Here is a 26,548-nt window from a genome sequence, read left to right as displayed (position 1 = left end):
GGATGCTGTTTATGAGTTACATGGGATGGGGTGCTTATAAATTGGATTGCCATTGTAAACTGTCTCCCACAACAGCCCAAAACATTAGAAGACATAGGAAGTGCTAGTTTGCTTTTTTTTTTTTTTTTAAACCAGCTGGTAAGAGTGGCTATGTTACTAAACCCTGCCCCTCCCCCCCATCTTGTTAGCAAACAGTATTTTGGCGCTTTATAGTTTCTCTTGTATATTTGCAAATAAAGTAATTGATCACTGCAAAGCAAAAATCATTAGAGAATCTGACTACACACGGACACTTTAAAAGCTTGACGGAAGTAGCAATGCCTCGATTACTATAACTTCCACTAAATTCTCCTATTTTATACATTTGTTCTGCAGACACCAAATGCAAAGATTTTTTGGGAAATGTGAGCATTAGTGTGATGTACCACAGCTATGTAATGACACTCAAGATTTCTGATGACTTAAATGTCTGCCCTGATCCAGAGCCCACTGAAATCAGTGGGAGTCTTTCCATTTACTTTAATGGATTTTGCATCAGGTCCTAATTTACAGGAGAAGCATACTTCATGCCTCTGCAAGTCATGCGGAGGTACTGAATAGTACAGAACTTGGATGCATCACTTGTTCTCTCCAGCTAACCCTCCCAGATGTTTATTCCTTCTACAATCCCCACTCTAAAAAAAAAAAAAAAAGCACACACTGACCAGAGCACCATCTCCTCCCCTCAGGTACCGTTTTCAGCATGACTGCTGGAAGATACCTGGAAAGGTGCTGAAAAACGTTGCTCTCTCTTCTACACTAGCAGATGAACTGTTTTCAGCACCAATTCAGCGGTATTCATTACTGACAGTCATTGTCAGCCAAAGGTGATGTAGAAGTGGTGTAAGCCACTGCATTAGCAGCAATTGAGGTATGCAAATACTTACAGATCACAACCGTGCACACACTGGACTGGAAGATTTACCTGGAGCAGAGAAAATAATTTACTGTCACCATAGCCAACTGATAACATTGTTCATTACCAGAATAGTATTCTGTGCATAGAGTTAAAAAAAAGCTTACCTTTTAATACATGAAGTGTCTTCATTTCTGGGTTATTCACACACGTGCCCAAGGTTTTAGATCATATACAAACCGTGCTGGTAAAACTGAAGTACAAAATGTAAGCAAGCTTTGAACCAGGCTATTTCTTCAGGTAGTTTACTGAACAAAAGCTTCTTAAATGTTATTTCATTTTAGTGAAAAAACTTGGGCCCACGGTACCCAATGGGTTTTTTAACTAAACTGCATTGCATGTTTGTTCCAGTGTAAGTTTTCAATAAAGATCCTGCCTCTGAGAGGACTCCTTTCCAGTGCAAAGCAAGCATCACTATTAGCTATGAAGTAGGTGTGTCCAATATAGAACAAGATGGTTTTACGAAACTGTAGTATGAGGCAGAGAGATTGCAGGAAAGGTTTCCATGAGAAGTAGAAGTTGGATCACCTCAGTGTGCAGCCACAAACTTTGGAGAAACCCACTACCCAGTCTTTCAATCCTCTTAACAGTTTATATTTTAAAAGCTCCTACTAGCCATAGATTATTTCTATTCACTGTCAGCTTAATCCAGTCAAACAAATCTTAACAAGCTCACATTTTACAGCCTAAACAGAGGTAAAGATTCAATGAACTGACAACATCTAAGCACCATTTAATTTACAGCAGAAGCAAAAGGACCAATGGCTTGGGAAGTGCGTGCTGGCTACTTTACTCTGTGGCTATTAGCAGAGGTCAATGCCACTGCTGGTGGAGTAGGTTCTCTCCTCTACCCTCATCACCTCCCAGGACTGCTAAACCAAGGACTTTGAGGGAGATGAGCGGAGGAAGAAAATAAGGAAGTTTTATTTTCCTACGTGATAGGTGGTGTTCTGAGAAAGGCACTTTCTGGCTGGAAGGACTGTGCTGTTCTGTTAGAGATATCATCATTCAAAATCTTGGAACAGAAGTCCTCTTCTTTCTCTCCTAGCAGTTCATATGCAAGTATCCTCCAGCCAATGCTGCGCTATACGTGGCACATACAGTTTTGATCATACAAAACCACATGGCTCCATCCTAGACCAAAGGAAAGGTCTTGCAGAAATAACAGTTTTATGTTTCTGACACTGGATTTCTATTACTGTGAAGAACAGTCCCATAGAAAGAGGTGGTTAGGGAGAGAGGCCTTCCACTGCTTTGCTGGATCTTGAAAAGTCTTGTCCAATATGTCCCAGAAAGATACTGCCTCTTAAAGGGCCTACCTAGCCTCTGCTTTTCTTGGGAGTTCAACTACCATGACCAAAGCCAGAGCTGCCTCACCCCCACCACCATGCTGATGAAGAGGAAAGATACCACAACATTCCTTCTTAAATCAGGACAGACTGATGACTTCAGTCAATATTATTCGTTTCTGCTAATGCTGTGGGTGGACTTGAACCTTACTTTTTTTCCCTTTTTAAAAACATGCCTACTAACTAGGAATAAGACCAAAGTTTCGGTGCAGTATTTAGCAATGTCATAGTTGTTCCTAATTCAGTTTGCAGTCAACAAAACCCTTTAGACATATGGTTCCATCAAGAAAAGTAGAGGTGGTCTTAACATGGATGGATAGTGGATCTGCAGAGTCCATTCTGGAGACTGTCCCAAACTTCAGGCTTTACAACTTGTGGATTACTTTAGAGTTTGGAGGAGTCTCTGTTTCCGGTCTCTCATTTTAATCCAGGACAGTGACATAAATCATATCTGGACACATAGGAAACACATGGTTTACACAAGCAGGTGGTCTTTTTGGTAGTCATCCTGTTCTGTGACTCTTTTCCACAATGGACTGATTCAGAACTCAGAACACGTCTTCAGGGAGGAAGGCTAAAGCTCTCTCTGAAGCAAATCCAGCACAATTCTTCCTCAAGGAACTTCAATATTCCCCTCCTAAAAAGTGGATGAGCACAGATCTTCAATACTATCTGTCTACCATTTTTGGTACCTGCAGGGCTGAAGAGAGGGTGTCTCTTGTTATGGCTTAAGACTTCGAGATAAAAGATTCTTTTTCCTTTGAATACTCCTCTCCTTCCATTATCTTTATGTATATAGTGTCCTGCTGCTTGTGGCAAACTACACAGATCTGTCCAAAACTTCATGAACCTGAGCCAGAATGGAGGAAGGTGTCCATCAACAAAACTGTAGATTAACCTCAGTCCCAAACCCTTATTCTAAAAGCTGGTAGACTAGATCTCCCATCACTCTATAAACTTGTTCCACTTGTACCAGGACACAATGACTAAACTGAAAGAATAAGGAAGAAGGAGATGCATAAGGAAGAATTAGCTCTCTCTTAAAAAGCATCCAAAGATGCAACTGGTGAGAGGATCCTGGGATTTGGAGTTTCTCTGTTTGTAACTTCCCAGAGATGAGTCAACAGCCAAAGGACAGACCACATGCAGGAGGAAGTAAGTAACACAAATACATAAGAGTGTGTTCACACTGAATTACCAGGAATCCTGCTGGGTTTTCCTTACCACTTCACAGTGAGAGCCTGCTACCAAACAGGATAACATTGCTGCTCCCTAGGGGCTACAAGGAAGTTATGCTTTGCTCTTAAGTAATCCTGTTTCCCCCTAAGTCAGGCAACAACAGCCACCACAATCAATCAGTTCACTAACAGAAGCCACCAGGCTCACAGGTGCATGCCCCAAAACCAGCTTGACAAAACATTTTAATCTTGGCAGGAGAGGAAAATCCTGGGGCCCTTAGAAGTAGTTACTCTGTCAGTCAGTTAAATAATATAGCCGCAACTATTTGGTTAGAAAAATCCACATTTTAACAGACTCCCATGTACAAAGCAGTCAACACACAAACTTTGACCAATCACAGCAACAAAGGACAATTTTTTCTTGTTCTTTTTTTCTTTTTTTTAAGGGGTAGGGGTCTGGAAAAAATACAGCACACTAATGAAACAAAATGCCAAAAATACAAAAAAAATAGAAAAAATGTATTTACAAGTGGTACATTACTATGATCAGAACGCACAAAGACAATTGCTGCTATAATACATGCATTGGGTCAAGAAGGAACTACTAAAAAACCTGCAAGGGAGAAGTTCTTTAAAAAAAAGAAAAGGATAAGGGTTTAAACTTTTTCCTTCCCTAGTTTGTTACATTGATCAAAACCAAATACTCCCCTAAAGTCCATGAGTACAATCAGTACAAATACTACACTGGTTTTTAACTGTGGGTTCAGCTGTGGAGGGGGGAAAAAACAGCAGCTTATCGTAGAGTCATATACAAGAAAGCCATAGTAAACTGCTCTACATGCTAAATTACAGCAAGCCCCTGACTGCTACATGATCTTAGCAGGTTTTTCTCTTTATTTATTCATATATATATCTATACGCGTGTGTGTGTATATATATAGATATATATACTGTATATATATATGTATAAAAATCGTGCCCTTGTTCACTGCAACATGACATCTGGGTGGAAATGTAACTCGCTACAACAAATTCTTATATGTATACTGCAATAAGTCACTCAATGTCTGTGGATTTAATAAGTCACCTCACACCACAGGAAATATTTAATAAATCAAAAAAAGAATATAGTGACAGATTTTCTGTCTCAGTTCTCTCCAAAACTGAAGTCTGACAGGAAACTGGTCCCAAAGTACTTGGGGGCTCTCTGGTGAAACTTCAATTTGCTTAATTGTTTTTCCTTTTAGTGTTCAAGTTTCTGAACGACTTTCACGCCGTTTTCAGTTTAAAGTTTGTCTCCTCCTCTCTCACAAAAGTAACAGTCTGGTACTAATCCATAAAAGAGGGAGAGGAGAAGAGGAAGGTGGCTGCAGTTGCACAAAGTGTCCCCAATTCCACATCTGCAGGGAGAAAAGGAATCAAACGGAGCTCCAGAACGTATTAAAAAGAAAAAAAAAAAAGCGAAGTCCATTCATACAAGTTCCATAAACTGGTACCTTTCCAAGTACCAGTCCAGCTTTAGGAGACAAAACCACAAGTTAAAAGAAAAGGACCAAGGCAGAAGTTTCAGTCACTTTCCATCTATTCCATCATACTTCCAGGAAACGGGAGCTGCTGGACTTGGAGTGGAAAGGTTCAGACCACATGCGACGTAGATCACCCTAGAGAATGGGAGTGAAGAAAGAAAGCTCTTCAGAAACAGTCCACAGATTTTAGCAACTATTTCTAAGTCCTGTGTTTCAGGTATGTCATCTTAAAGCATATTTGCTGTCTCACAGGTAGCGAAGACTGTACTCTGACACAACAAGGAAGAAAATCCTTTCCAGGCAGAACAAAGACTTGTGTATATTTGAAGTTGTGTTCTCACTGGATGTTCTGATAGACATTTCTGCTGGAAAAACTCAACGGGGAGTGATATAGAGAATTCTGCTTTTGTTGTGCCATACTGCTTGGAGCAGTAGGTTTGCATTTCAACAGTCTCTCTGAAATGCAAACCTTCCATTTTCAATTTAAATTCCAGGTCTAGTTTCTGCAAAGAGGAAAGCAGGAAGAATCTGCCCCTCCTCCACATTTAGAACTGTGTGTTCATTCTCTCTTGATGAGCAGGACATGGGACTTCACTAAGCCACATCTTGTTTAAACAGAATGGCCTTTACTGGTTTGGAATCAGATTGCTTGCTAGGAGTTTAAAAATATGATTAATCCTGTGCCCTAGATAGGAAATCCACTCTTCACAAAACAGTTCACTACAATTATGTTTCATAGCTATGCCAGTGAGAACACAACTCTATCATTAACGGCAGCGATACAAACAGCACATCATATCACATCCTCAGAGGAATCAGTGCAACTGCAAGTATAAAGAACAGAACTTGCTTCCACATTAACACTGTTACATCTTCCTGTGTAGGATCCAGAGCTGGACTACAACTTCCTGCAGACTATACTCATGCTAATCTCACCTTTAAATAAGCCATGGTGAGGAGCGGCAATAAAGTGAATGGTACCAAATAGAGCAGCGCAGGCTGTGCAGCCCGGTGGATGCGAGAAGCCACTGTTGCCGTTAACAGACCTTAAAGAGAAAAAAAAAAAGTGGTCAGAATCCACTGGTGATATATGATGTTTTTACCTTTTTATCCACATCTGGATTCCTCCTTCACTGTTCTGTTACAGTGAAAGCATTAATTAGGAGTCAATCTACCTAGGATACATTCCTAGCTTTTCTATAGACTGTTCAGTTGTGGGCAAGTCATTTTATCTGTGCCTCCATTTCCCAGGACAGACATGAAAACATTAAATAATGATTTTATTTAAATTGATTTTAAGATTAGACTTGGTTGTAACTTCAACTTCAAGATTTAACAGTCTCAAGGATTAACCTAACTATAGCTATATAGTCATGAACAAAGTAGTTGGATGAATGCATCAGAAGGATTGTTACACTTTCCAGGATATCAGCTGAGGTTTTCAATCTGGAAATCACTAGACTGAAACATGAGATCTGAGGTAGGGAATTCTCATGTCAGGAACCATGTCTCTTCTCAAGTATTTGCGTGAGCAGCTGGGGTGGAAAGGAAATAGGTTTTTGTAGGGAATGGTCCTCCCTTTCTATCCTTGAGAGAACTGGAGAAGTTCAATTATGTGCATGCGCCTTGAGCTTTATGGAAGAATTTTTATAGGGGGGAACCTGCCATGTTACAAAAATAACTCCCAGTTGTGACTATTACAAAGTTCCTGTATCTTCTAGAAATGTCACAGGATTATGAGCCTAACATTAAAAACGTGTAACAGATGCAGAAAGCTGAGATAAAAGGGTTTATACAGAAGCAAAAATTGTACAACTGCACTCTGACCAATCAGGGCTTCTTTTCTAGATCCCATATGGAATATGATCCATCTAGAAATGTTGGTATTCCCTCCATAGCCCAGGCCTCAAATCCTATATCCTCCCCACTACTGATGCAAACCTCCACAAAGAGGCACAATCTCACCCTCCTGCTGCTAATTCAAGCAGTTATTTCTGGTGAGATGATTGGGATAAGGAGATTTTCCCTCAGGTCAGTATTCCAAAGTCCAGGGAAAGTAGTAGGGGGAAAATAGAGGAAGTCCTTCATAACTGGTCTCATTATCTTGTAACCTAGTATGACCAGCCCACTCCTGTAAGCAATGCAGCGGCTGTTCATTTCCTTACCTACAAAGTATCCAATGAGTGTGCAGTGAAAATAGGAGACCTTCTGCATACGCCCAGAGATGTTCCCAGGTCCTGGAGTACCACAGGAATCACTGTTGGCTTGTTTTTTGTAGTTATCATAACGCAGGACAAAGCAGAGGAGAAGACCTGGCATCACAATATCTCCAATCCCCAGCATAGAGAAGTGGCTGCCTGTGGAACTGCAGAACAATTTAAATCACATGCATGCCCAAGGCATTGGATGACAGGATCTAGATTGCTATTTCCATCGTGCTTCTATATATGCCACCTTTCACCTGGCATGACTGATCTGGTTACTAGAAGAAAACTGACAGCTGGTAAAAAAGAGGCCATGTGATCCCATCATCACAGCAACCTAAGGTGCTTTGAGTTTTGTTTAATCTTTTAGTTCTGGAGGGTAAGATTTCCTGTCAGTAAGAATCTACTGCTTCATATCAGGACATCTCAATTCACAGATCAGCCTTTCCGGATCATAAAAGCCCTAACAGTACTGAGAAGAGATGCACATCAAGTTTTTTTGTGCCACCAAACCACTGAGTGAAACTGTTCCAGATGCATCACTCAACTTTTTTTCCTATTTCTTTTTGGAATTAATTTAATGTTTGTGGGAGGTGTTGGACTGACAGTACTGTCAACTTAAATTACTTATTTTCAGCAGCAGCAAAATCTTCCTCATGCTGTCCCATCAATACATCCTACCCCATGGTACAGAGAACAACTCCACCATCAGACAACAATTCATTTTATGGCCCATTCAAATCTTTGACCTCAGTTTACAGAGACCAGTCATCTGACAGTAATGGGTTTCAGCCACTTCCCAGATATGAGCCAATGACAAAGAGTTCTAAGCTTCTATTATCCCATCATCAGTCCCAAGATCTTTTTCATAAAGTGAAGTACAACTTAATTAAGTCAGAGAAAAGGGCCACAAACTGAGCAATTTTTTTTGTTTTTCTCTTCTTGCGGGGTAGGGATTGGTTGTCTATGGCTTCACTGGGCCAACAGCTGAATGGGATCAGAATAAAAAATAGTGAAGTGTGACTTCAACTACTATATATACACTGAACAAAGGAACTGTAGTACTGGATCAGACTCAAGATTCATCGAACCCAGTATCCTGTCTGACAATGGCCAGTACCAGATGCCTCAGAGGAAGGCGTAATAATCTCGCAGGAGGCAGATGAGGAATAACCTTCCTTCAACATAGGTCTCATCCTGATCTCTAGTAGTTTGGAGACTGGTTAAGCCCTGAAACATAAGGCTTAATATCCTTTCCAAAATTCTTGCTATCACTAATTATAACATTATAATTTATCATTATTCTTGATACCCATATAAATAGCTAATCCCTTTTAAAATCTTGTTAAATTCTTGACTTTAATTTTCCTGCAGCACAGTTTCACTATTTAATCATGCATATCATAGAATCATAGAATATCAGGGTTGGAAGGGACCTCAGGAGGTCCTCTAGTCCACCCCCCTGCTCAAAGCAGGACCAATCTCCAAACAGATTTTTGCCTTAGATCCCTAAATGTCCCCCTCAAGGATTGAACTCATAACTCTGGGTTTAGCAGGCCAATGCTCAAACCACTGAGCTATCCATATAAAAGTATTTCCTTTTATTGGCTTTAAATTTGCCACCTTTTAAATTTTATTTAAAAAGCTTCTCTGTTACGAGACAAGGAGAACACACATTCCCAATATACCTTCTATAGACCATTAATTGCTCTATATGCTTTTATCATGTTCCCTCTTATTCATCTCCTCTCTAGGGTAAACACCCCAGTCTTTCCAGGCTCTCTTCATATGAACGTTCTTCATGTCCTTGATCGTTTTCATTGCTCTTCTGAATCTCCTGTACTTATACAAATATCTCTTTTTAGATAGGGTAACCAGTACAATACACAGTATTTCAGATAAGGTTGAACCACTGATTTATATAAAGACATTATAATATTTTTTGTATTATTCTTTATGCATCCTAACATCTTGTTCACTTTTTTGACCACAGTTCCCACTGAGCCAAGATCTTCATTGAGTTGTCTGTCTATATTGACACTCAGGTTTCTTTCAAGCATCATATTAGGACAATGTTTAGAGCAGCAATTTCTCAGCTACAATATCTGCTTCTTAGAATGGCAAATTCTAGAACACATGAAGAGAAGCTACTCAAAACTTAGTTCTAAATTACACACAAAACTTAATTCAGGAAGTAAACATAGCTGAGCCATTAAATAATACGAACCACAATGTAATTAAATTAAGCTCAATACCTGGGAGGAAGGATCATAACCAAAACAATAAACAAAAAAAACAACCCTAGCTCCATGACTCAATTCTAACTCTAAAGCAAGAAAAACAGACTTAATATGAAGTTTCTTCATCCACAGACTTAATATGAAGGCTAATTAACCAGACCATAAGAGTTTCAGAAAGTAGGCAGAACCCTAAAGAAAAAAGCATAGGGCAAGAAAAATATATAATTAAATGTACAGGTGCAAGAGGTTATTCAAGTTAAACAAGGTATCCTTCAGAAAAATGAAAATCCAACCAGAAGGATAATAAGTTATTGCTGGTTACAATTAAATTTAAAATAGAAATTAGAGAGGTTATGAAAATTTTTGAAGATAGTCAAAGACATAAGAACAACAAAAACCTGAGAGAATCAGTGGGTCTGCTAAACCACTGGTGAGCTAAGGGAGCAGTTGAACACAAAAAGGACATTGTAGAGAAGCTAAATTATTTCTTTCTGTCAGACGACTGGATGAAAGATGTTGAGGTAGCAAGTCTGAGACTGTCAAAGATTAGGATGTCAAAAAAAAGATAGTGGTCGAACTAACTAAATTAAGAGAGAAACAGTCACCAGGACCAAGAGTTCTGAAAGATATCAAGAAATGAAATAGCTGAACTGCCAGAAATACGCACACACTCAACTATTACCTAGAGGACTGGAGGGCAGCAAATATAATTTAAAGGAGACATATGGAGAGATTCTGGATATTACAGACCAGCAAGCCTTTACTTCAAACCTTAGTGAATTGGTAAAAACAGTAATTAAAAATGGAATTATAATCCCCTCTATATGATCATATCATAAGGGTAAACCAGCCTGGCTTTTGTAAAATAGAATGATGTCTCTAATCTAGAAAAATTTGAGTAGATAAACAAAAATAGTGGAAAATAGTGGAAGCAGCTGATATCTGAACTTGCAAAAGGCATCTGAAAAAGTATCTCACAAAAGTCTTGTAAGAAAACAGTCATGGGGGGACAAAGATGGAGTACTGTGATGATTAGAAACTGGCTAGGCGGTAAGAAATAAAAAATGGGAATAAATGGTCTATTTCAACATGACAAAACATTAGCAATGGTGCTACCGGTTCCCCATATATATTATCTCACAGGATTTAGTTTATTTATTGAATTAATGTATTGAAATTGATATTTAAATACATTACATGCATATTTATTTATTATGCTGACTAGATAATGGGTCAAAGAGTTAAACCATGAAATTTGCTGGTGACAATTTATGTTAGTCAAATCTAGAGAAGACTGACTATCTTCAGAGGGACCTAAAAGAACTAAGATGAATGTGCAGCATATTGGCAGATGAAATTCAGTGCTGACAAATAAAAGATAATGCACAGGGGTTTCTAACCATTAGAGGAGTGAAGTTCTGGAGCAGCCTTCCATAGGGAGTAGTGGGGGCAAAAGACCTATCTGGGTTTAAGACTAAGCTTGATAAGTTTATGGAGGGGATGGCAATTAATTTGGCAACTGACCTTTGATTATCAGCAGGTAAGTATGCCCAGGGGTCTGTGATGGGATGTTAGATGGGGTGGGATCTGAGTTACTACAGATAATTCTTTCCTGGGTGCTGGCTGGTGAGTCTTGCCCACATGCTCAGGGTTTAACTGATTGCCTTATTTGGGGTTGGGAAGGAATTTTCCTCCAGGGTAGATTGGCAGAGGCCCTGGAGGTTTTTCGCCTTCCTCTGCAGCATGGGGCACGGGTCACTTGCTGGAGGATTCTCTGCACCTTGAGGTCTTCAAACCACGATCTGAGGACTTCAATAACTCAGACATAAGTTAGGGGTTTGTTACTGAAGTGGATGGATGAGATTCTGTGGCCTGCATTGTGCAGAAGGTCAGACTAGATGATCATAAAGGTCCCTTCTGACCTTAAAGTCTATGAGGAAAGAGACCTGTGTGTCACTGTGAAACCATTCAGTGAACATCTTTATTCAGTATACCGCAGTGGTCAAAAATGCAAACAAAATGTTACATCGTTTAAAGAATGAAACAGAACAAACCAAAATTATAATGCTATTACATAAACAGATGGTACCTCCTTCATCAGGAATACAGTGTTTTATTCTGGTTAGCCTATGTCAAAGAAATAGCAAAAACAGAATGGGTTCAGAGGTGGGCAATGAAAATAATTAGAGGCATGGAAATCTATATGAAAAGATTAAAAACACTGGTCTGTTTTAATTTAGTAAGGAGACATGACAAGAGTACACATAATAAGTGGTGCACATAGTATAAATGGGACACTCCTATTTACGTTCTTACATAAAACAGATTTTTCTCTAATTGTCCTCCATGGGGTTTCTTGCACCTTGCTCTGGAACATCCGGTATTTGCCACTGTCAGAGATGGAATACTCTACCAAGTGGCCATTGGTCTAAGCCAGTATACCAATTCTATTTCCAAACTCTCATGTAAGGAGGAGAACTCTTTACTCCTGGGGGAATTCTGCACCAAAAAAAATTAAAATTCCATACCAAACAATTAAACTTCTGCCAAATTCTGCAAATTTTGTCAGAACACTATATAATCATGCCAGTTTAAATTATTTTGTTAAATTATTTCAAAATACCTGTCAGCAAGTATGTCTAAAAATACAGACACAAAAATTCCCCCAGGATTAGAGAGTTAAAGAAACCTCTACGATACATCAGTTCCTGCTTTTCTGCCCCTTCCCAGCTGGGAGGCCAGACACACACATACACCCTCTTCCCACCCAGAGCCCAGCCAGACCAACCCAGACCCTTATACCCCTTCCTCCCCAGAGCTCAGCCACAGCCTCTGTCCCAGACCAGACACTCACACTCGAACCCCACCCCACAGCCCAGACACTCACATCCCTTCCCCTGCCCCAAGTCCAGCTGTCCCCACCTCCCCCCGCAGCCTAGACACTTACACCCCTTCCCCCCACTCAGAGCCCAACTGCGGCCCCCTTGCCCAGACATTCACACTCCTCCCCATAGAACCCAGCTGCACTGCTCCCCCCGCAGACCTTCACCTCCTCTCCTCAAGCCCAGGGATTTAGAGGGAGAAACAACCTGATCCTGGGTCCTGGGCTTGCACAGTTTCCCATTTGCCACCTCCTTCCTTCAGGGCATGCTGGGAACTGCATCTGCTGGGAACCCTCCATTCCCTTGCCCTCCCCTAGCCTTGTCTTCTATTTGCAAACTGGGCTCTGCCAGGTCCAGCGGCCCCTAGTGGCGGCCAACATCTCTGCAGCCCATTTCTGGGGGAGGGGGAAGAGGGAAAAATGGGATTCTGCGTGCACAACATTAATTTCTGCAAAATCTTGCACTGCGCAGTTGAGCTGAATTCCCCCAGGAGTAATAACTGAAGAAAAAGTGAAAGCGAACAGGAACTTATGCTGTATTCTTTAGTAGCCTCATTGCTAACAGAAAGTGAGGGCTATCTTTTGTTCTGTAGTAGAGTATAAAAGTGGCTACTCTTACCTTGGAAAGACAAGCTTGCCAGGCAGTGACAGGCGGGGAACATCTCTACCTACATTTGGTCCCAGATGCAACTTCCGGGATAAAACATCAAGGGGATTATCAGCTGGTTGCGTAGCCACTTTCACCATAACATTGCTATTAAAGATGTAGGCAGAAAAAAACACCTAGGGAGCAGAAAAATAATTAGAGACCAAACAAGCATCAAATAGAATGCAACTCAAATATGTCACTCCTCTGGCTTCTGCTCTGTTCAATGGACGAGGAAAAACATACATATGTAGGAACTGCCTGTAGGATAGGGAAATAAAAGCAACTGCTGGAAGAGTTCAGAAAAAGGGATTTTTTAGTTGCAGCTGTCCTCTAGAAGACTGAATATGGCACTAATGTACTGGAATATTAATCTTAAACCACTGGCTGCACAATTTTGCAAAGGAGGAACAAGGATTGGAAATTCACAGGCTGGGCACTGAGGATATAGACAGCTAGAAAAAAAGAATAGATTTGGGATGTCTTCTCTTTAAACACAGGCACTCAAACTTTGCACTTTTCCATTCAGGAACAAATAGCCTCTTAGACTACTAAACCCTGCATGTAATGGGATACTGACCCATTGCCAGCACTTGCTGGCAAGCAGTTCCCCTGAGCCAGTAATTAAAACAGTTAGCTACTAATGTAGATTGGACAAAGCCATTTTCACCACTGTTACAAAAGTGTGTGTTTGTTTCACCAAGTCTTAGTTGTACTTTCTGTAACTATGCTGAAAATGATCTTTCCCCACCAGCAGTTAAGCAACTTTCAACACTGATTTAAGGATCTCAATGCTGATAACCACAGTCAGTAACAGATCAGCTTCCTAGTATACATGAGGCTTCACTGTTGTTTGGATATGTTGAGTCCAGTCTGCAGCAGTTTTGCTTTTGTTTTCCAATCTGTTCTTTCTCTTTCTATAATGTGCAATGGTTGAAGCGCTCTAACTGCAGTTCTGCATTTGTCAAATGGTTAATGAGCAAAGGATTCTGCATCCTACTGCACACTTTTTAAACAAGGCTTAGAACTGGCCTACCGGGGCTCATCCTCTGGCTTTGCTGGAGCTCAGAATTTTCTATGTTTAGAACTATGTTAGTTGACACGAATGAAAGGGCCAATCACAAATATGGACAGAAGATGTTTTAAAAGGAATGGAAACTTACCCAAAAGACATCATAAATTAGTAACCCTGAGAGCAGCAAACAGGAAACCTTGAGGCTCGGCAGCCGAACAAAGGCAATCATCGCAACGCACAGGCCCATTGCCAGAGCTACAAAACAGTGAAGTACATCATTTGTTCAGTATTCAGGACTACAACAGCAGGTAAAGAAGGCCCATGCTTGCAGCTAGACAGACAGTCATTTAGAGCATACAGCACTAAGACCCCATGGTCTCCTCTCCCAGAGTGGAGATGACCGATAGAATAAAGAAAAACATACATGCAGTATCTACACTGGACAGACTGTAAACAGAGACTCATAATAATAGGCATACCTGTGTGGGTATTTAATAAAATCTCACTTAACTAAACTTCAGTTATCTACAACAGGGTCATGGTCCCACAGGATATGCCTCACTGTGATCAAAAATATGATTAAGCTCAGGCAGGCATTCCTAGGCTAGTTTTAATGTAGCTAGCGCATCTAAAAATAGTAGTGAAGACGTAGTGGGCTGTGACCCAGATCAAGTCACAGGCTAGCAATGTGAGAATGTACTCCTGTTTCCAGGTGGACATGTACAACCTTCACTGAAGTCTGTCCCACCATGTCTTCTCTGCTATTTTTAGCTATGCTAGTTTGATTGAAACTAGTACAGATATGCCTACTCAAGCTGCAATCCCCCCTTCAATTGCACTGTAGGCTTATCCCATAGTGTCTAGAACATTAATGATTTCCCCTCATATGAAACCTTGATTATCTAAACTTATTCAACCTTATTGTCACATTACAGTCATAGGTCAAAATCAGAGACCTTATAACAAGAATGACCATTTCAATGGCATGACTTTCAACTCCTAATAGTTTAGGAGCTGGCATCTGATACATCATATACATAATCCCCAAATTAGACATAATAGGGTTTGGGTTTTTTTTTCAATTTGTGTTTTTATTTAAGAAATGCATGGGACTTAGTAATTGAAAATGGAAATCTAAACTTCAACTTCAGGGAATTAAAAAGCTCAGGCAGGGTTACACCACCTTCCTCCATTCTGCTCACAAAAAAATGGTAAAGGAACATTTAGATAACAGTAACATACAGACTGTTCAGGATGGAGAGTTAGAAAGTGATGAAGTAATAGGCTACTGGCTTTATTCAGTGTCATCCTGATATCCAAACCAAGATGGCAATGCAGCCAACAAGCAGAAAGCTGCAAAAATTACTAAGCGAATGCTTTCTCAACGTAAAGAAAAAAAGTAAAGCATGTCTGTTGTGTGCTTGGTAGGTTGCCAGCTGCAAAAAAGTGAAGAGGAGCTATTCTATCTCCTGCGAACTATTTTTGTGGAGGAAAAACTACGAAAGTGAACTGAAACTAATCATCACATCTTCCTGCCCTCCTGTTACCAAAGCCTTGCCTTTACTTTTGAGAACAGGTTCAAATACATGTATGTAAAACCCTAAAGCAGTGTAATTAATAAGCACTTTAATCAATGTTCATCCTGGGACCTCAAAGCATTAAACTTTAACAGCTGTAACAGAGCCTGGTGGGGTAAGACAGACATTATAGCTATAATTTCATTGAAAAGCAACCACTGCAGATATGGAATAGCAGTTAACAGGGCACAGAAACATCAAAAGCTATTTAGAAAAGGAAGTGAATACCACCCTTGACCAAATTAAAATACAGGGGAAGTTTACACAGGAGGAATGTGATTATTAGAGTGGGAATTTGACTAGGCTAAGGCACATGAATTAATACCCTTTTTCTTGCACAAAAAGCTATCAAGTTGTAAGCACAAGCGGTCAGCATCTTGAAATTACATTTAATCTGAAAGCACCACAATCTTCCTATCAATGTACTGAGGCAATGGTTCAGTACTAGCTCACAGGAAATAGTGCAACCACAGAATTTCCAACATCAATTCCCACAGGGCTGAACAATTTGACAAACAAGCATGAAGAAAAGAGCATGGATTCAGTAACTCAGTATGCAGACTTAGTTACAGTCTCTTCCTGGAAGGACAGTAAATACAAAAGAACATTCAGTCTTAAGTCAGTTAAGAGATTTATTTAAAGTCCAGGTTAGTATTAGCTCAAGGATACCTATTTTAAGGAGAGGATTTCAACTTATAATTAGCTTCAAGTGGAAGTACTTTTACCAATGTCAAGATTTATTCTTAATGTTTATTATTCGCCTTTAATTCCTCTAGTGCTGCCCAAATACAGGTATACATGTAGGACACCACAATTACACTAAAAGAATGCAGAGGCTAGGAAAGGAAAACCCAGTTTCTGAGTTGAGGCTGAAACATACCTTCATCCTCACAGATTAAAGCAGCACACATTTTTGAAGCTGTTTAAGAAACACTGTTAAGATGCAAAAAATACGTCAGAGTGCTAAAGAGCATGGTATTGACATCCCCAGGCACTGAAGTGTTAGCTCAAACTCAAAAGGGGACCAACAGCTTCAGGTGCTGGTGCATAAAGACTGTGACACTAGAATGCAGAAGGGAAGGAAGGTGGTAAAGGTCTATCCCTGACTGTGCAAGGCCTGATGCAAGTGCATGAGCAACATCAGTGTATTGAAAGAAGCCCTCAACAAATCACCTCAGAGATCAGAGTTTCTTTCTTGCCAGTTGCTGGTGTGCAAAAGGGAGCCTGACGTCAGAAGTTCCAAAAGCTGAGGTGTTATCTTCATAGCTTGCCAGAGTGGCAAGAGGCCTGGCACTGGTATCCTCAAATACCAAGCTACTGCAAGTAGATGCATGCTGGCAGCGCTTAAGTGCCAATCCACAGGCTTCATACAGAGTAATCTGGATTGCTTGGTAAACTGGATGCAAGCAAACAATATGTATTTTAATGTGACCAAATTTAAAGTTGTGCATCTCGGAATGTAGGTCATACTTACAGGATGAGGGACTCTATCCTGGGATGCAGTGATTCTGAAAGACTTGAGAGATAATCAGCTGAACATGAGTTCCCAGAATGGAGATGTGGCCAAAAGGGCTAATGCAATCCTTGGATGCATAAATGAAAATACTAAGTAGGAAGGTTACATTTCCTTTGTATTTGGTACTGGTGCCCCCATTACTGGAATACTGTGTCAGGTTCTAGTGTCATTCAGGAAGGATGTTGATAAACTGAAGAGGGCTTAGAGAAGAATCATGAACATGATTAAAGAATTGCAAAACATGTCTTACAGTGACAGACTCAGGGGCTCAATCTGTATAGTTTAACAAATAGAAGATTACGGGGGAGAACCTGGTCACAGTCTAAGTACCTACAGGGGAAGCGAAATTTGATAGAGTGCTCTTCAATCTAGCAGACAAAGGAATAACAAGATCCAAGAACTGGAAGTTAAAAATTGGATAAATTCAGACTGGAAATAGGGCACATCTTTTTTAACAGTGAGGGTAATTAACCACTGCAACACTTCACCAAGGATTGTGGTGGATTCTCCATCACAAGCAGTTTTTAATAAAAGACTTTTTCTAAAAGATCTGATCTTGTTCAAACAGGAATTATCCTCTGGCTTGAATTATATATATCAGACTACAGGGTTAAAATGGCCTTATTATCTACAAATGAATCTACACATTTATGCAGTGACAATGGACCAAAGTGGATCTGACAGTGGCAGTCGCAGAGGCCAACAGATCCAGCTTCATACAATGTGACTTCTCTATGGGACCCAGTGTGCCTACCGCTCTAAACGGGGTGGATAAAAATCAATTATTCAGAAGAAAAAAAAATCTGATCTTTTTGATAAAATGCTTTTTGAGGAAAAAACCTGTCTAAAGTATCAGAGGGGTAGCCGTGTTAGTCTGAATCTGTAAAAGCAGCAGAGAATCCTGTGGCACCTTATAGACTAACAGACTTTTTGGATCATGAGCTTTCGTGGGTGAATACCCACTTCGTCAGATGTGTATTCACCCACGAAAGCTCATGATCCAAAACGTCTGTTCGTCTATAAGGTGCCACAGGATTCTCTAACCTGTCTAAAGATAGTTTTAATTAAGATACATTATAGCTCAAAGATTTCATCATGGAAAACTATAGTATGAGACAAAATATTCATGAAATGTTTAAGAAAAGTTTTGTAAATGAGTTCCAAGAGTCTAGAGGGTGAATTTGTTAACATGAGTTTTGATCGGTGGAACAATGTCCATAATGATCCTGTTGTATGCACTTGTGTGACAACAGAAGAAGGGAACGTCTTCCTTACAGAAACACTTGATACATCAGGAAATGCACACACAGCAGAATACTTACAAGAAGTAGCAGTAAAAGTTATAACAAACTATGAAAAAAATTTCAAATGGCTAGTACACAGCTTGGTCACAGACAATGCTGTAAATGTATCCAAGATGAGAAGAAATTTAGAAGCGAGTCCCAAGATAATAACATACAGTTGCAGTGCTCATTTGATGCACCTCCTAGCCAAAGACATGTTGAAATTTCAAAATACTTCCGTAACAACCACTTTGCAGCAGCTGCTCTGAAAAAAGTTGGAGGAACCAAGCTAACTCTCCCACAAGACAGATGGAACTCAGTAGTGGACTGTTTTGAGCACTATGTTAAGAACAGGCCTAATCTGATGACAGTTTGTGAACAAAATTGTGAAAAAATAGATGGCATTGTCACAGCCAAATTTCTCAACATTGGGCTTAAGAGAAATGTTGAAGACATGCTGAGTACTTTGAAGCCTATTTCTGTACCCTTGAACAAAATGCAGGAAAACAGCTGTTTTATTGCTGATGCTGTTGAAATTTGGAAGGAACTGAGTGAGATCTTAAAAGAGAAATATGCAATGATAGAGTTAAATTACAAGCATTAAAAAACACAAATGGGACAAGCACTATCTCCAGCTCATTTTCTTGCAAATATTCCCAATACTTGGTACCAGGGTCAAACCTTAACTGCTGAAGAGGAGGAGTTGGCTATGACATAACATTCAACAATCATCTCTCCATAATGCCAACTATCATAAACTTCAGAGCTAAGGGTGAACCATTCAAGAAATATATGTTTGCTGATGATGTTTTAAAGAAAGGCACACGAGTGAACTGGTGGAAGTTACTTAAGCACTTAGATTCAGAGACTGTTGAAGTGATAATCTCACTTTTAACAGCAGTAGCTTCTTTTGCCGGTGTAGAACGAATATTTTCTTCCTTTGGACTAATTCATTCCAAACTGAGAAATTGTTTGGGACCTGAAAAGGCAGGAAAGCTTGTTTTTCTTTTCCAGATTATGAACAAACAGGAAAATGAAGGTGAAGACGACTGAGTTAACTACAGAAGCCAATATTTTAAGTTTTTCATGTTGACCAGGTTGACACAGTCAATTTAATTTTTTTTTAAATATTTCATTTAACTATTTTAAACACAATTTTAACAAAAACAAACCTGATTTTAAACAACTCGAATGTTTACCTAAATTCAAAAAAATCATATGCTTGTTTTGTTAAAATATTATACGTTTGCTATTGAAGAAAAAAATCCAGAACACATAACGTTGTTTTAGTTAAATAAAACAATTTAAATGCCTATCTGGTGATGTTCTCCTCCTACTGCAGCATGGCAAGAAAATCCTCCAAATATTAATGATTAATCTGTTGAACTGGAGATACTTCAACTCCCAGTGACTTCATAAATATCTGTTTCAATTACCTTTGGTAAACGAAATAACCAAACAATCATTCATTTTCTGATATAGCTGTAAAACTAATCAAAAAAGTTTTCAAAATAAATAACTTTAAAAATCTATAGTGTGTACCTTCTAAAAATGAAACCTATATCTTCCTGAGTTGTGAAGAACCAACATGAAAGCACTTTTACATAGAAATCCATGATTAAATTGAGTCTTCCTGACTAGTTATTCAAATTAAATCCACCCTGACACTAAGTGTTGATTTTCCCAGACAATCATACATAGATCCTGCATGACTGTAGTGCACTAAGAAGTCTGACACTAACAGCCTTAGGCACCAATGTTGTTCTTTTTGCAGGATACCAGAGTAATGAAGGATGTCTGGATACTATTGTCTTAAGCATTGTGCGCCAAACAGGCTGAATATGACTCAGCATGTCAGTGCTCGAGGCCATTGGATAGCCAGTGTGCCAAACCACACAGATGCAACAAGCTACACTATAGGATGCTCATCTCCCTGGACAATGCCAGTTTGCATGGTCATTAGACCTTAGGGAAGACTGTTGGACTAGTCCATAAAGCGAACTCCCAATACCCAAAGATACATAGAGAGCACCTAAAGTTTTAAATCATTAGAAACTCTATATAGTATCTGACAATAATAATCTCCTGGTACCAGGGTACGTGCTGAATACACACCACAGGAAAACTAACTCTACCCAGAAGTTACATGTTTGGCCTTGCAGGCATGGGTAGATACTGGAAGCTGTAAACTGAGGCCTAAAAAATGGAAAAGACAACCAATGAAAAACCCCACAAAACAGAGCTTGGAAGCAAGCATATCTGAGACCAGCTCCAGTGTCAACTTGTGCCAAGGCTCCAAGAATGAACACCTCACTAAACAAGCAAAGTTGGAGAATGTACCTAACACATGAAAGATCCCGAGGCCACAAAAAACTGAAAATCATCAGGATGTGCCTAGCCAGACAAAAACAGACAGGTGCTGACAGACCTAAAATGGCCAAAGCTCTATTGGATTGTAGACCAAACCCTCTGAGGACATAAGAGGCAAAAGGCCACAAGAATCACAGGTGCATTGGTTAAGACCACTGGGCAGCTACAGCAGGGATCTCCTTTGCCGACCACAAAATGGAAAGGAACTAAGGAAGGTTCCAGGACCTCTGAGGTACCTATAGTTGCAGCATGCTACCAGTGCATCACAGAATCAAAAATCTCAAGTTAGTGGATGTTTCTGCATGACTTGTATGAGGAGCAGGGCCCTGGAACAAGAACCATGCAATGTCTTCAGTGAAATTAAAATTAAGCTTTGTCCCCCACCTAGAAATAGCCCAAGAAATCTGACATTAAACAGTTTTGTTAATCACTAGTTCTAAGTTTCTTTATGTTTTATATATATAATTATTTAACAGAGGGACTGCAAAAGGTGGATTAGGTCCAGAGGCCCCCTATTGGAGGCCTTATGGTCCTGTCACACATCTCACAAAAGGAGCAGCAGAGAGGTCCTTCAAGCAGGCTGAGTGACTGCAGGGGAAGCAGCCAATCAGTGCCCAGGAGGGCCCTATAGAAAGTAGCTGCAGCACCAGAAACAGACAGTTCTTTGCTGGAGCTAGAGGAGTGCAGAGAGTGCTCTTGGCTGGCTCAGTGCTAGTAAGGACTAGGGGAGCAAGGAAGAGCTCCTGGCTGGCTGATGGGCCTGAACTTAGAAGGGCCCTGAGCTAAGGGTAAAGCATTTGTGAAGGCTGGGGCTGTGGGGAAGTGGCCCAGGGAACTGCAGGCAATTTTGCTAAGAGGACATAACAGCACACAGCTGCTATTCTTAGGGTCCCTGGACTGGAAGCCAGATTAGTTGGTGGGTCTGGGTCCCCCGCATAGGCCACTGGGAGGGGCCTATGACTGGACAGCAGTCAACCTCCAGAAGGGGACTGTACTATCAGAAGTCCCACCTGGAGAGCTGAGGCTAGAATAGACTAAGACTAAAAGACTAATGGACAAAACCATTGCTTCCAGGGAGGAAACCCTGAGGGTACAGCCCAAAACTAGGGCTGGGACTGCTTTAAAGAGTGCAGGCCCATCCGACCAGAGGGGAGTGCTCACAAGAGATGGGTGCCATGTTGTTACAGGGACAGATTTTCATTATTTTTAGATATGGGGACCTGTTGGCTGTGAATGTGATTCAAGGATCCTTAAGGACTTTGTGCGCAGTTAATTTAGCAATTTTTTGTATATACAGTAAAACTTCATAGATATGGTAACACTCTAAGGGTCCCTGTTTCCACAGTTAGGAAGAAGATAGTTTAAGCTTTACATCTTATCAACTGTCCATAATGGGCCGCTCTCTTACCACTTCAAAAGTTATTTTTCCCTCCCTTGGTATCCTGCTGTTAATTGATTTATCTCGTTAGACTGACCTAACACTTGGTAAAGCAACCCCCATCCTTTCATGTACACCTCTACCCTGATATAATGTGGTCCTTGAGAGACAAAAAAAATCTCACTGTGTTATAGGTGAGACCGCGTTATATTGAACATGCTTTGGCCCCTCCTCCCGTTCCTTGTTCCCTGACTGTCCCCTCCAGAGACCCCCATCCTTAATCACCCCCAGGACCCCACCCCCTACCCACCCACTCCTGCTCCCTTTCCCCTGACTGCTCCGACCCCTATCCACACCTCCCCACCCCCTGACAGACACTCACCAGCAGCAGTGGGAAGTGGAGCAACTTGGCCCCATCCCACTCCACTCCACTACCTCCCAGCCGCAGTGCTCCTCTGCCCACTGCCGGTGAGCGTGGGGAGATTGGGGAAAGGACGCCTCCTGCACTCACCTGCAGCAGGAAGTGGAGCGCCACAGCTGGGAGCTGGTGGAGTGGAGCGGGCTGGGGCCGGGCTGCTCTGCTTCCTGCTGCCGGTAAGTGTGGGAAGGTTGGGGAAAGGATGCCTCATGCACTCACCGGAGTCGGGAAGTGGAGTGACGCAGCCCCAGCCCACTCTGCTTTCCTTGCCCCGGCCCCAGCTATGTTGCTGGGGGGCGGGGGTGTTGGGGAAAGGTCCCGCACTCACCTGCGGCGGGAAGCGGAGCGCCGCAGGGTGAGGCTGGGCTGCTCTGCTTCCACTGCTGCCAGTAAGTGCGGGAGGATCCCTTCCCCCAAACCCCCTCCCCTGAGCAACATGGCTGGGGCGAGGGAAGCGGAATGGGCTGCTTCCGGCCCCCCACTAATCCCCCAGGCCACTTTGGGACTGCAGGGCCCCCAAAAGTGCCCCTCCTCAGCTCCTGCCTCTCAGAACCCTGGGGTGGGGGCAGTAGCAGAGCCCTGACCACCCCTTTAGACTCTTTGCCCCTTATCCAACCCCTCGGCCCTGGCCCAGCACCCTTAACACGCTGCTCAGAGGAGTGTGTCAGAGCTTTACCACATTGTATGTGAAACCACGTTATATTGGGTCATGTTGTATTGGGGTAGAGGTGTATTTATACCTGCTCCTGTATTTTTCACTTCATGCATCTGATGAAGTGGGTTCTAGCCCACGAAAGCTTATGCTCAAATAAGCTGGTTAGTCTCTAAGGTGTCACAAGAACTCCTCATATTTTAAGCTTTGTTACAACACTGCAATCTTTCAGTCACTGTGTAGCAGGGTTAATCAAACTGTTGTGGTTTGAAGGCTGGTAAGCAGAAACCACAGAGTATTACATAAATAGGCAAATGCAATTTTCCCTCTACCTTCCCATGAAGAAACAATTGGTGGTCACTGAAAGAAAGAAGATACTGAGCCTGAAGTTTTGACTTAGTGTGGTAAAACTTATGTTTCTGGGTACATTAGCAGAAGTTTCCAAATACAGTTTTAAGTATATTCTGGAGAGATTGTGAGTTAACCTGAAGTAGAATACCTTTAAGTTACCTTCTACTTAATTCCCTCAGCATAGCTAAGTTCCAAAATAGTCCCTCATGCCTCTGAAGCTGCTCAAATCCTCCTCACACATGAGAAAAGACATTACTGTCTATAACCCATTGTGTTCACATTATCCACCTCCATTTGAGCAAAAGCATGGGAAGGCTATTTCCATATTTGAGAGGATGTACTCGGGTGCTTGCCATGTTGTACTGATTAAATCCTCAGTCCATTTTGCCATCCAAGCAAAAACAGAACCAAAACATTCCACACTGAGAAATAAGCATTTTAAAACCCCACAAACATACGTCATGTATCAAAACAATCATCCTGGGAAAAACAACTTTGTCTTCTATTATGTAAAATACCCCTGAACTTTGGGAACAGCTCAGCCAACTGCCCTGGGGAAAAGATGCCAGAATTCATACAGTGGTGGTGTGTGCTAGAAGGAACTGCCATGACCTAGACTTTGTAGGTGTTGTGAACTGGCTATGGAGGAGAGAAAAGGCTCTATGGCAAATAAAAAGGGACATATTGTCTGAGTTCAGAAAAACACAAGACAAGTTGGGTGTTTTCTCCCCTCCTTTCCGTCAGGCCGAGACCAATGGCCTGCCAGACTGATGCAAGCACACACTTGCACTATCTGTTTCACTTTCTTCTGACAGAGAAACAAAATATCAACTGTGAGTGGGTGGGCAAAACCAAAGTACACAGAGAGAAAGCCACTAGCAAACAGTGGTTTAAAGCATAGTAAATGCTCCTTTGCATGCATTATTGAGCACTGTAACTGTCACCTTTCCTCCTCAAATCAGATCAATTTATTAGAATCCAGTACTCAATTAACAGAGAAACAGGAGACATGCAAGGAAATGTGACTGCAGTTTACCTACAATGGTAAAGCCAGAGAGCTGGTTTTCCTGACAAAGGCATCTACAGGCCCTAGGGTTGCCAGGTGTCCAGTTTTGACCAGAACACCTGATTGAAAAGGGAGCCTGGTGGCTCCAGTCAGCATTGCTAACTGGGCTGTTAAAAGTCCAGCTGGCAGCACAGCAGGGCTGGCAGACTCCCTACCCAGCTCCGTGCAGCTCCCAGGAAGCAGCCAGCATGTCTGGCTCCTACAGGGAGAGGGGACCAAGGGAGCACCACAGCTCCCACTGGCCACAAACTGTGGCCAATTGGAGCTATGGAGGCAGAGGCAGCGCATGGAGCTCCCTGGCCACTTCCCAGGAGCCACCTGAGGCAAGCGCCACACAGACCCCGCATCCCTCACCCCCTCCTGCGCTCCTACTCCAGCCCTGACCCCCTCCTGCACCCTCAATCCCTCATCCCTGGTCCCAGCCCAGTGTCCACACCTTCAGCGAGAGCCCTCACTCCCTTCTCCACCCCAACCACCGGCCCTATCCCAAAGCCTCCTCCCACACCCTGAACCCCCTCCCTCAGCTCAAAGACCACTCCCACACTCCTAACCTCTCATCCCTGAGCCTGGAGTCCCCTCCTGCATCCCAAGCTCCTCATCCCCGGTCCCACCCCAGAGCCTGCATCCCCAGCTGGAGCCCTCACCTCCTCCCGCACCCCAATCCTCTGCCCCAGCCCAGTGAATATAAGTGAGTGAGTGAAAGCAGTGAGGATGGAGTGAGTGGGGGTGGGGCCTCAGAGAAGGGGTGGGGCAAGGGTGTTCAGTTTTCTGCTATTAGAAAGTTGGCGAGCCTAACAAGCCCTTCCCTGCTCAATATTACTCATGACTATTTAATTTATTTGGATTTATACATCCTAAAAAGGCACCTATACATATGTTCTTAGCACTCTTGACATAACTTAATTCTGATATAGTTACACTGGTCAATTTCCCCATGTAGACAAGCCTTGTGGGGCTTTATAAGTCAAAACCAACACCTTGAACTCTACCCAGAAATGTATAGGTAGCCACTGCAGATCACAGGGTAATGTTATACACTCAAGGTGAGCTACTCTGCTTAATCAATAGAACCCAACACACTGTGCCAGCTTCAGTTTCCAGGTGATTTTAAAGGTATAACCCAAAATCAAGTAGGTTTCTGTATCTAATCTTGAGATGACAAAAGGTATAGATGAGACATAACGTCCATATTCAAAGGAATCATTATAACCTCATAGCCACCTATGTGATAGAAAGCTATTGCTTCTCTTCTAGTGGCAGTTGGGAGACTAACCTAGTTTGTAAACCTGAACAAATGCCAGACACATCCTCAATTTATGGAGCAGATATTCTCACCAGCTCGTCCCAGTTACTTCTCCAAACACAACTATCATCTCAGTCTTTTCTGGACTGAGCCTCAATCAGCTAGCTCTCATCTAGACCCATCTATGTCAGCAACCAGACTGACAAAGATGAAGGAGATATAAGGCAACTAGATACTGTGAGAGTTGTCATCACAACCTTTTTAATAAACTTAACCAAAAATTGAAGATGGAACAGGGCAATTGTCAGACTGCCAGGATCAAGCTACGGTTTCTTGAGCAGCTGCTGCACAGTTTTCTTTAACTGAACTAGGCAATCTGTACTCCTCTAAAGATGTGTTGACTATCTCCAACGATAGTCCAATACCTTTCCCACTGGCTTTTGCCAGCCAGGAAGGACAACTGGCCCAAACACAAATTGTTGCATAAAGTACCCTCAACAGCTCAGGTACCTTAGAATGGTACCTTCCCAACAAAACTGGGAAGACAGTTTTGTCCCTCCTCAATAATTTGCCTCATTCCCACTGAATTTAAGTGGTTTTATCTGTAAATAAGAAAATTCCTCTCAATAGGAATTTCTCTTGAATCAGCAGCCCAGCAGAAAAAGCTAGGCTTACCCAAGGCTTGTACTTCCTGAAATTT

The 26,548-nt window shown here is 41.7% G+C and overlaps 1 protein-coding gene across 2 annotated transcripts in view; it reads right to left on the bottom strand.

Annotated features, from left to right (window-relative positions):
• Positions 1-3,807: 3,807 nt before the first annotated feature.
• Positions 3,808-26,548, bottom strand: part of SPPL3 (signal peptide peptidase like 3) — a 147,748-nt gene continuing 125,007 nt past the window's right edge. For both annotated transcript variants that reach the window (XM_032773704.2, XM_032773703.1), the window contains 5 exons: positions 14,143-14,249; positions 12,953-13,116; positions 7,174-7,373; positions 5,945-6,054; positions 3,808-5,143 (listed from right to left, as the gene is read on the bottom strand). In XM_032773704.2, coding sequence (XP_032629595.1) covers positions 5,072-5,143; positions 5,945-6,054; positions 7,174-7,373; positions 12,953-13,116; positions 14,143-14,249 — 653 coding nt within the window. In that variant the 3' untranslated portion in view covers positions 3,808-5,071. The remainder of the gene's footprint in view (positions 5,144-5,944; positions 6,055-7,173; positions 7,374-12,952; positions 13,117-14,142; positions 14,250-26,548) is intronic.

The sequence above is a fragment of the Chelonoidis abingdonii genome, chromosome 22 (assembly GCF_003597395.2).
Source record: "Chelonoidis abingdonii isolate Lonesome George chromosome 22, CheloAbing_2.0, whole genome shotgun sequence".
NCBI classification, from domain to species: Eukaryota; Metazoa; Chordata; order Testudines; family Testudinidae; genus Chelonoidis; species Chelonoidis abingdonii.
This window is presented reverse-complemented; position numbering and strand designations above follow the sequence as displayed.